The 11,498-nt window shown below is 55.4% G+C and overlaps 1 protein-coding gene across 2 annotated transcripts in view; it reads right to left on the reverse strand.

The window, feature by feature from the left end:
* Positions 1–8,541, reverse strand: part of STX1A (syntaxin 1A) — an 84,496-nt gene extending 75,955 nt beyond the window's left edge. Inside the window, exons 1-2 of one of the 2 annotated variants that reach the window (XM_009276376.2) lie at positions 8,452–8,541; positions 7,123–7,222 (exon numbers count right to left, since the gene is read on the reverse strand). In XM_009276376.2, coding sequence (XP_009274651.2) covers positions 7,123–7,222; positions 8,452–8,541 — 190 coding nt within the window. The remainder of the gene's footprint in view (positions 1–7,122; positions 7,223–8,451) is intronic. The other variant, XM_019471304.1, reaches the window with a different exon arrangement.
* Positions 8,542–11,498: the final 2,957 nt, after the last annotated feature.

Genomic DNA, 11,498 nt, shown 5'->3' on the forward strand with positions numbered 1-11,498 from the left:
GGATGGATGGATGGATGGATGGACGGAGGGATGGAGAGCACCCTGTCCCCCCCAGAAGGACTGGGGGATACTGGTGGATGGCAAAAGGGACATGAGCCAACAATGTGGGCTTGCAGCCCAGAAAGCCAAGCGTCTCCTGGCCTGCATCACCAACAGTGTGGCCAGCAGGTCGAGGGAGGGGATGGTCCCACTCTGCTCCGCTCTCCTGAGACCCCCCCTGCAGCACTGCGTCCAGCTCTGGGGTCCCCAGCACAAGACAGACATGGACCTGGTACAGCGGGTCCAGAGGAGGCCACCAAAATGGTCCGAGGGCTGGGACACCTCTGCTGTGGAGAAAGGCTGAGAGAGTTGGGGTTGTGCAGCCTGGAGAAGAGAAGGCTCTGGGGAGACCTTACTGCGGCCGCTAAGCACTTAAAGGGGGCTCATAGGAAAGAGGGAGAGAGGCTCTTGACCAGGGCCTGCAGCGACAGGACAAGGGGCAACGGTTTTAAACTGAACGAGGGTGGGGTTAGCCTGGATATAGGGAAGAAATGTTTTACGATGAGGGTGGTGAGACACTGGCACAGGTTGCCCAGAGAAGCTGTGGATGCCCCATCCCTGGAAGTGGTCAAGGTCAGGTTGGACAGGGCTTTGGGCAACCTGATCTAGTGGCAGATGTCCCTGCTCACGGCAGGGGGGTTGGACTGGATGATCTTTGAAGGTCCCTTCCAACCCAAACCACTCTGTGTGTCTATCCCTGCTTCAGGCTGAGGAGCTGGAGCCACCTTTGCTATGTCCCTGTGCTGCACCGAGGATGAACCTCACAGCCCTGCCTGCACCAAAAACCTCACCTGGCCAGACCTGAGTGGGACACAAGTGGGGCAGGGGCAGCACCAACAAGGCTGCAGATCAGGGGTGAGAGCAGCATGGTGAATGGGGGGACAGGCTGCTTTGCTTTCTGTGTCCAGGACATGCCTGGACACCCTTCGCCAGGTCCCTTGCTCTGCTGGGGCTGCGCTTGCTTCACCGCAACTCCAGCTCCTCTCACCTCCATCTCCAAGGTCTGCTGAAGTCTGGGCTGGCTCTGATTTCCCATCCCAGGGAAGCCAGGAGAAGCAGCACAGAGGGTGGAGGAGCAAAGAGAGGCCAGGAGGACAAAGTCAGGCTTTTCACCGAAACCCTTGTTTGTCCTCTCACACTGCTCCTCCTGAAGGAACATCACATGAGCCTGAGCCTGAAGCCTCCAACACAGCATGACTGCAACTCCTGGTCTTCAAGGACACCTCTTCTCTGCCCTGGTGGGACCAGGCACCACAGGGAATGTACCCCCAGAAAAACCACTGCATGGTGGGAAACAAAGCTAAGAGGGCACGGAAAGCAGTGCCCAAGGAGGGCAGCTCCAGCAAGAACCAGCTGCAGCCTCCCTTCCTCCCCGCAGCACCCGAGCAGCATCTCCTCTGAGCAAAGTGGGCTTCCAGCTGTGACACCTACCAAAAGGACCTGGTGAGTAGCAAGGTTATGCTTTCGCGAGAGCACAGAGCCTGCTCAGGGTGTCTGGTCAGAGCCTAGCCACCAAGAAAACTCCAAATTGCCTTTTTGGCATCGGCCAGTGTTGCCTCAATGCATTAGACAGAGGTGAGCAGCTACGATTTGTCTCATTGATCACCTGGCACATATCTCTGCCAGGAGATGGTCTGCTAGGAATTACAGAAGCCGCTCTCCAAATAACTGAAATCTCTTCCAGCAGACAGAGAGCCTGAACAAAGTCACCCGGGACCTGCGCCCTGGTGTCCAAAGCCACCACCTTGAGTCTGCAAAGCTTAAATTATGAAACTGGAGGTCAAGCGTACATGCAACTGAACCTCCCCTTCCATCCTGGTGCAGAGCCATAATGGACCTGCTTCCAGGTCTGAAATATTTATCGGGACTTCCGAAGCCTGTGGAGATGGACTGAGCTGACAGGCTGAAAGACACGACTTCAGATTTGAAGATTTATGTTCCTGGAGGCAATGCATTCAGTGAACAGCATCCGTTACGTAACACAGTGACAAGGAGTCGCGGAGCGCGGCCACGGGGAGGGATGCGATGCACGGAGAAGACGAATGGCAGAGAAGTCCTTCCCGACTGCTCCAGGAAAAAAAACCCACAACCTTTCATTCCTCTCCAGTTGGCAACTTGCCACTCAAAGCCACCTCCTCTGAGAGACGGCCCAGACCAAGGACCGAGGACGAACAGCCTGCTTCACGTGCCAGGAGTGACAACAAATGCAGCAGCTCACCAGGAAGGATTTTAGGAACAGGTTTACCAGGAGCTGTTACTCAAATCAGGAGTAGCAGCAGCAACGGCTCTGACCCGAGGAGGAATACAGCCCCTCAGCCGCTCTGAGCCCACTCAAGCCCTGACATGATGCTGCCCACCCCGCGGCACGGAGCTGCTCAGTGGGGAGACCCTCCGCAACCCCCCCACTACCAGGCGCGAGCCCGCCGGAGCTGCAAGGCGCAGGCAGGCAGGCGGGGGGCTGCCACCTTGCCGGCATGATGGCAAAGCCAGCCAGCTGCTCACCCACCGGGCGCCAAAATAAGCCCAGACAGCAGCGGCAACACAGATCCGAGAACAGTCTGTGCAGCCAGAAGAGGGATCAGCAGGAAGGGAGGGGAGGGGAAGGATGAGCCCTTCTGTGCAACACGGATCCAGCCCAGCACCTCCGCCCCGCGCCGAGCAGGTGGGTAAATCCAGGTCTCACACAGACACCTGGACCTCACCTTCTTTTGCAACAGCAGAGCACGTGCAGGAGAGCACCAAGGGCTTGCATCTGCCTAAGCACACGGTCATTTAAGACACAGGTTCCAGTAGGATTGTACCTGTGGAGTCTCCCTCGTCTATCAAGAGACCCTGAAAAAGCAGCAAGCGATTCAGCCAGCAGACACTGTACATCTATCCATCCCTCCCTCCACTCAGTGCTCCAACAGCAGGTCCAACCACTGTTCATCCGTTTTCCAAATTACCAGCCCAGCTCTGTCCTGATCTTCTGAAGCCCCACTCCAAGGTCCTCCAGCTCTAGGAGGTGTTTAAGGAGTTTGAATCTCTTGACGGAGGAGCAGCACCACACACCAAACCGAGCTGCACCACGCACAGCACGTTTGCCTCCAGACGAGAATGAGAAGTCTGTGTCTTTCTTCTGATACCCTGGAGGATGACTTCCCATCACCTTTGTAGCAGAGGTTTCATATGATGCTAAAGTGCTTAGAGATCACTAAGAAATAACTGAGGTGCTGTTCCAGAGGGGACAAGCAGCACCCCAAACCCCCAGCGAATTTGGCCCCTGCGAAGAGCAACATCTTGGCTTGATTGTCATCACAGGTGTCATTCATTTGCCATGTTAAAAAGCAAACACCAGTGAGCGCACACCAAGGCCTTTCACCGCCTACGTTTCAGTGCCCCTTGGCTGCATCCCCCTCTCATGCCTCATGGAAACCTTGCTTCTTAATTTCCAAATTAATCTCAATAAATTCACTTCCCTGGATTACAACAAGCCTTTGCATTTATTACCAGGTTCTCTGGGGGCTCAGGAGCACGGGGAGGCTGGGGGGGGGGGGCAGCCCGGCACCACACCGGCACCCGCTGTTCCCCGCTGCACTGCCTTCACCGCCATGGGGCCCTGCACTGCCTCCACCCCACCGAAGCACAGGACTGAGCTCCAGCCAAGGCTAACATGGAGGTTAATCCCGCCTTTGGTTGAACTTCTGCCACATTCATGCGTCTCACCAGGGGTTGAAGGAGCAGACGGACATGGAGCAATGCTGCTCTCGGTCTGGCTGAGTCGCTGGGAAATGGAAAAGCTATGAGCAGTACATCATCAGTTATCACAGAATGGTTTGGGGTGGAAGGGACCTTTAAAGATCATCTAGTCCAACCCTGAGTTATCCCAAGAGCTGACCCACGGTCCCATGAGACAGCACATGGCTTGCCAGTACAAGGCCACATGAGTTTAATGCCTCTCTAGATCATCTAAGCAGACCCCTGCAGCTATGTCCAAGGTTGTCTCCTGTCCTGAGGACACCGAGGACCATTTCAACACCCCACCCCCAGGTACCATGGGACAGAAAGGAGCAGCGCTCAACGGGGTGCACGTCCTGCTCCAGTGATTCTGGCACATGGGTGCTGCCCTAGGAACATGGCTCAGCTGACACCACACCACCAGCAACCCCGGTACACAGCAGCCTGGGGAAGCTGGAGGCTGGTCTGAGACAACACTCAGCGTCCACCCAGCTGGGAGGGGTCAGTCATGGTGAAGTAGTTCTTGCTGATTTGTGGTGATGCATCTGTGAGGAGTGGGTCAGTGTGAACTTCATGAAGTTCAACCAGGCCAAGTGCAAGGTCCTGCACCTGGGTCAGGGCAATCCCCAGTACCAGCACAGACCGGGGGATGGATGGATGGATGGACGGATGGAGAGCACCCTGTCCCCCCCAGAAGGACTGGGGGATACTGGTGGGTGACAAATGGGACATGAGCCAACAATGTGGGCTTGCAGCCCAGAAAGCCAAGCGTCTCCTGGCCTGCATCACCAACAGTGTGGCCAGCAGGTCGAGGGAGGGGATGCTCCCACTCTGCTCCGCTCTCCTGAGACCCCCCCTGCAGCACTGCGTCCAGCTCTGGGGTCCCCAGCACAAGACAGACATGGACCTGGTACAGCGGGTCCAGAGGAGGCCACCAAAATGGTCCGAGGGCTGGGACACCTCTGCTATGGAGAAAGGCTGAGAGAGTTGGGGTTGTGCAGCCTGGAGAAGAGAAGGCTCTGGGGAGACCTTACTGCGGCCGCTCAGCACTTAAAGGGGGCTCATAGGAAAGAGGGAGAGAGACTTTTGACCAGGGCCTGCAGCGACAGGACAAGGGGCAACGGTTTTAAACTGAACGAGGGTGGGGTTAGCCCGGACATAAGGAAGAAATGTTTTACGATGAGGGAAGAAATGTTTTACGATGAGGGTGGTGAGACGCTGGCACAGGTTGCCCAGAGAAGCTGGATGCTCCATCCCTGGAAGTGTTCAAGGTCAGGTTGGACGGGGCTTTGGGCAACCTGATCTAGTGGCAGATGTCCCTGCCCCTGGCAGGGGGCTTGGACTGGATGACCTTTGAAGGTCCCTTCCAACCCAAACCACTCTGTGAGTCTGTGAGTCTATCTACCATTGAGCATCTAATCAGCCCCACTGCACCTCCTGGACACACCACAATATTATAAAACACTAATTTCTAAACAAGGTGGGGGCTCTTCTTTCACTGCCCAAACAGTTTTTGGCATTATCAACTGAATTTTCTACAATACCAAGGCAAGTAACACTGTAAAACAAAACCAGCACTCCCAACGTCCTGGATGCTTCTGGAAGTCACGTCAATGTCACAGTATCTTGTTCGCTGCAGATCTCAGACTTTTAAATAGATTATTATTCTTTTAGGCCACAAGTGCCCTTTGCAGCCCAAACTCTGGCTCTGCCCCGAGCGGACGCCGTGCCGACGCATGCCGTATGAGCCCAGCAGCCAGAAGCAAAGCAACGACAGCTCTTCCCTGAAAACACCCAAACAGAAACACTGCAAAATCTTACAGTGCAAGTGCAGACCAAAAGGGCCTGGAGGATGATTGAACAACAGTCTGAGACACATGAATTCCCTTGAGAAAATCTCTTGCTTCCAGCCTTGGCCAAGTGAATTTTAGCTGAAGAGCAGCTGCCAGGAGAGGGGAGTGTGAGACAATTTAGGAAGGATGAGGTTCTTCCAAGCAATTAGCAATATCTATTGGTTTGACATAGGGCTGGACACAAGAAATTGTGTGTACAGACAACCTCCTGGGACCTCTAGAAACAATTCACAGTTGGAGACAAGCAGACATGGAATTGCACTGGGCAAATGAAGAGAACTGGATGGGAGGAAGGTGGATGGCAAGACAGAGACCTGGTCTCAGCTTTCCAGCCCCCAATCTCACCTTTGTGCCAGGGCCACTGCAGCCAGGAGGGCACAAGCAGCATTCAGCTCCTCAGCAGCCGCCCACTGCCTCATGAAAGCTACACTTTTGCCAATGACAAGGGCTGCCAGCAGCTCGGAGCCATCCTGCACGGTCATCCCTGCAGCAACCATCAGCCCTGCGACCACCAGCACCATGAGGGAGGTGGACATGGCCCACATGGGCTCATGGCAAGACTGAAGGACGGGCTTGGGGCAGCAGAGACATTCAAATGATGTCCCTCAGTGGGTGAGCCTGTGGACCCCTGGTCCAGCCCCAACGATAAGCAGCTCTGCTCAGCTGTGCTCACCCCGCTCTCCCTTGCACAGTTCAGCACCTCAGTCCCACCTGCTCCCCAACGAGGGGTTTGCAGACACCAAAGCTGGAAAGCCTCTGTGCTAAGGAAGCCCAGCTGACCCCACCACCCCCAGGTGCTCGGCCAGTGCCGGCTCCTCCGGCTCCTCTGGGAGATGCACTGCTCGCACCTGGGGACAGGGGAACTCATCACCCACAGCTCTAACTCTGCCAGATCCTGCAGACTCCCAAATGTTGCCACCTCTTGGGTGCTGCTATCCTTAACTTCTGTTCCTGGCAACAAACCTCTTCTCAGGAACACAAGACTGGGGAAGAAAACAGTGATACATCAGTAAGGTCTGGAAGGGACAGACTCTTTGGTGAGCCAGCAACAAAATGTCCTTCAGGACAGAGAGGACAGCGTCACAAGTGCACACCGCGGGCTCAAAGAAGAGCTGCATCATTTCTGGGCCAAGCAGGCAACGCTCAGCCTGTTCTGCAAGTGCTGCCTCATCCACGTACCCTCCGCAGGCAGCCCAGGGCAAGACAATGGCCAACCAGCATAAAAACAGCCATTTGCTCTTTTCAGCCTCCACATTGCCCCACCCTTCAGGAATTCCCCTCCGGCAGCCTCGCTGGACCCTCACCACCTCTCAAGGTCAGAAAGCCATCAGGACCCACGCAGGTCCCAGCCCTCCCTCACCCCGGCCATCAGCCACCTCGACAGCTTGTGGCTTTCCAGCCATGGCCACCTGAAGAGAAGAGGACTTCTATCTGACTCCGTCCACCCCACAAACGGTCCAGCCCAGCGCAGCCAGGTGCCCGTGGGGACGCAAGCAGATCACGGCTCACTCACTCTCGTCGGGGTTGGGCGAAGCAAGAATGGCGCTGTGCTTCCTCTTCACTTCCTCCACGTTCTCCGAAATTTTATCGATGAACCCTCGAATTTCTTCCACCTGTGGAGATGGACAAGAAGACAGGTCTCCTGTGAGAGGCCTGGACTTTTGGAAAGGGGAGGGATTATTAAACCCTATCCCAAAGCAACCATGACACATCTGAATCACAGCAAACATCTTGCTGGACGAATATTTTCCAGCTGGATCCTCGAACTGTAGGACCACCGTGAAATCAGACCTTCCACATCACAGCAGCCAGCTTTGCAGTCACAGCAATGTAATACAGACTCTATGTCCTGTATCCTTGCGATGCACTGAGAAACATTTGGGGTATATTTAAATTAGCATCAGATCTACGGATTCCCAGACTCTGCACCTCTGGCATGGAGAACGTTGCTGAGGTTGCACAAGCCAGGCTCAGTCCCAGCTCAGTCCCCCATGGCTTTTTGCTCCAGGGGCTGAGAAGCTCAGTTTCACCCTCACCCCACAGCCCAGGGAGGCCAAATTTGCCAGCAAATCCATGTTGGCATCTTCTCTGCACTCCTGTACTACAAGGAGACACACCGGCATTGCCGAGAGGGGGAACCTCTACTTGTGCCCTCTGCCTGCCGGCCTGCCCACCCTCTAGCTCTGTCTTCTCCTTCGACTCGCACCACCACTTTGCTCATCTTCCTCCATCTGCATGTCAGATTTTTTTCATTCCACAATCCATTGCCTGCACAGATACATTTTAACACCCCCTACACACATGCCATGCTAAGGGTGTGCTAAAAATCCGCATGCAGATCTTACAGCCACCCACATGCCAGAAGACAACCTCTTGTTTGGTAACGAGCGGCACAAAATTAAATCAATCCCATGCAGAAACTGCTACTCCGCAGAGGTGCTTTCAGGAGAGGTTTGAGAGCCGGTCCGCTCTAGCGGCAGGCTGGAGGCAGGCAGGCTGCAAGGCTCACCCACTCCCCCCAGCTGGTCACCTGGCCCAGCTGCCCCACTGGCTTCTGGAAGAGGAGGTGGCGCAGCAAAGCATCCATAGGGCCAGGTAAGCCCACGACAGCCCCAGGTCTGCGTAGAAGCCGGGTTCCTACTAATCAGCACGCTGAGCGTAACCCCCGAGGAGCCCGAGCATCAGCTGAGCGGCATCAGCCAGGGCAGGACCCCCATCCCCACCCTGACCGCTGCTCCCCGCCTGCGGTGGGAGACCATACCACAGCCCCACAGCCTGCTCCAGCGCTAACAGAAAGGTCTGAACTGGCTTTAAAGCTGCAGTGGAGAAACAAACCTCTCACCTGCTCAAAGAACTCGTCCATGAAGCGGTCCCGGTCCACGCTGACGGTGACTTCATCATCATCGTCACTGTCCTTCGCCTGCAACAACATGGAGAGAGGCATCAAGAAGTGCTTCCTGCGAAGTTTGCGTCTCCATTTCAGGAGCTCCTCAGGGGCATCCTCCCCTTCTCCTTTGCTCACTTGTTCCCAGGAGCTGGGGTAAATGCCAGCCAGAGCGTGGGATGCCCCGGATGCTGCCACACCAGAGCACTGTGCACAAGAGAGCAGAGGACGGCCAGCTCCAGCAATAAAGGCACGACACAAAACGCCACCACAGCCAGCTGCCACGCTGCACGGCCTCCCGTGGCAAGCGCAGAACAAGACTAACAATACTTATGTATTTACAGAGAGCTGGAGGGGGAAACTTTATGAGCTATCCTCAGCTGTGCGTGAGCACAACAGCTCTGCAAACAGCAGTGATGGGAAACACAAGGGATGCTGCAAGGGGAAAACATGAGGGATGCTGCGATGGGAAAATAAAAGGGGTGCCACGGAGCGCAGGAAAGGTGGGAGAGAACAGAAAGTACAACAGAACTAGTAAAGCCAGAGCAGGCAAATGAGGGGTTGTCCTTGTGTGCAGCAGCGTGTGTGTCATTGTCACCAGAGATGAAAACACCTCCTGTCCCAGCGAGGCAGGGGATGCGAGCTCGCAGGGGAAAGAAAAATTACAGTCCTCTGTGTAAGGAGACATTTAAAATATTATTATCCAAAGCAGATACATGATGGAGGAAAATGAAAAATTAATGGGGTGGCAAAGTTTCTTTTTACTCCATCTTCACTAGAGAGAAGGAGCCAGTGGAATGGAGAAGATTTAAGAGAGAGGACTGTCTCTGCTCATGTCATAATTGTCCCACATTTTGCAGATGATTACATGTCACCCCGTGGCCCCTTCGCACTTTGCACAGCTAGCCAATACAGTCTCCACAGAGATGCCTCTTACCTTGAAATAAGTCAGATGAAATACCTATCCTTCCCCCTAAAATTGTCTTTTCAACCTAGGGTGACTGATTTGGGTGGAGTCACCCAGAGGAGACCTCAGCTTTCAGCCTTGCCACCATTCGTGGCACCGTTTGCTTTGGTAACAGCTTCATGAATGGCTTATCCAAAGACCTTGAGATTTGAGAGCTACCATGATTCAAGTGAAAATCTCACCCTGACAAGGAAAAGCAGGCATGTTGCTGCCCTGACCCACCACTCTGTGGGCACAAAGAAGAAATGTTCCCTGAAGCCAGGAATTCAGGAGTTGTCCATTTTGGCCACAGCTGGGCCCCCAAGCCAGGGCTCAGCAGGCAGGAGCTGCCAGCACAGTGAGGCTGGGGCATGGCGGGAGCCACCAGCCCGGGAACGGGTCAGTGCATTTAAATTTCGATGGAGCTGGGCGAGATCAACCTGAGGATGAGCACCTCTTGCTACCTCCTACACCCGCCGCACCACTACTTTTTCTGTGGTCCTTCCAGTTCTGCTGACTCCAGCTCTGGGCCACAAAGCTTTTCCTCAGGCAGCAGCCCACTACCCGACCCAGTCCCAGCACCCGCCACAGACAGACTGGCTCATCCCTGCATCTCACGGCATGCAGCCCACCACAACGTCCTGACCGGAGGTCTACCCCACAGCACAGGGGCTGTGCAGGGGGTGAGGGCTAGCACTGTAGCCCAGGCTGGGGGCAGATGGCCCACGAGGCTCTGCATGCAGAGCAGCTCGTCCAGGGGATACGTGTCCTGCCTGCAGCCCCGTGCCACCTCACCACGCACCCAACAGGATGGCCATCCACAGGAAAGGGTCAAAGGAAAGGGAGCTGAGAGCAGCCCTGCAGAGAGGGGCTGGGGGATACTGGTGGGTTACAAATGGGACATCAGCTGGCAATGTGCGCTTCCCAGAAAGCCAAGCGTCTCCTGGGCTGCATCACCAGCTGCGTGGCCAGCAGGTCGAGGGAGGGGATGTTCCCCCTCTGCTCTGCTCTCCTGAGACCCCCCTGGAGCACTGCGTCCAGCTCTGGGGTCCCCAGCACAAGACACCTGGAGCACCCAGCTCTGGGGTCCCCAGCACAAGACAATGGTTTTAAACTGAACAAGGGTAGGGTTAGGCTGGACATAAGGAAGAAATGTTGTACCATGAGGGTGGTGAGACACTGGCACAGGTTGCCCAGAGAAGCTATGGATGCTCCATCCTTGGAAATGTTCAAGGTCAGGTTGGACGGGGCTTTGAGCAACCTGATCTAGTGGCAGATGTCCCTGCCCCTGCCAGAGGGCTTGGACTGGATCACCTTTGAAGGTCCCTTCCAACCCAAACCACTCTGTGATCCTATGAAAGCCCCCTCCCAGGGCGAGCCAGATAGGAAGCACCAGCAAGCCTCTGCAGCCCTGCACAGGAAAACACACCTCCGTCACAACTTCCCCCAAGCCTGTCCAGCTCTTCTTGCCCTCATTCTGGCAGGATCTTAATTTGCAGGAACTTTGAGCCCCTTTCTGAAGCCTGCGAGGAAAGCATTCCCCGTCATTAATTTTGAAGTCAGGCTTGTACCATGACCACACAGGCCAGAAAGTACTGGCAGCAGAGGAAAGGCAGCAGGTCAGCATGCCGCCTGCAAAGACGCCCATCTCCTTGTCACCTCTTGCCCATCCCTTCCACATCCAAAATGGTCCTGGCTCATTGCACGCAGGATGCCACATCGCTGCTTGGTCCCATCCCTGCTGCCCACTGGACCCTGCCATTTGTTAGACACAGAAATCCCAGAGGAAGGTAACCCACCGCCCAGGGAGAGGGTTTCTGCCAAAGCCACACACAGTCTTGTTGGAGGCACTTCTATTTTCAAGGCAGCTCGCCCTCCAGGCGCAGCAGAGCGCTGATGCACAGGCAGGGCGATGGTTATCTAGGGCAGGCACTGAATGCAGCACTGCCCTGCTGCGCACGGGGAGAGCGGCACAAAAGCCCGGCCGGGAGCCCTGTGAAGAGGAAATTACAAGGATGGAGCCTGCTGGTCGGGAGGGCACATGTCACTCCAGGCTGGA

This window comes from Aptenodytes forsteri, unplaced genomic scaffold (assembly GCF_000699145.1).
Source record: "Aptenodytes forsteri isolate BGI_AS27 unplaced genomic scaffold, ASM69914v1 Scaffold209, whole genome shotgun sequence".
Lineage (NCBI taxonomy): Eukaryota > Metazoa > Chordata > Aves > Sphenisciformes > Spheniscidae > Aptenodytes > Aptenodytes forsteri.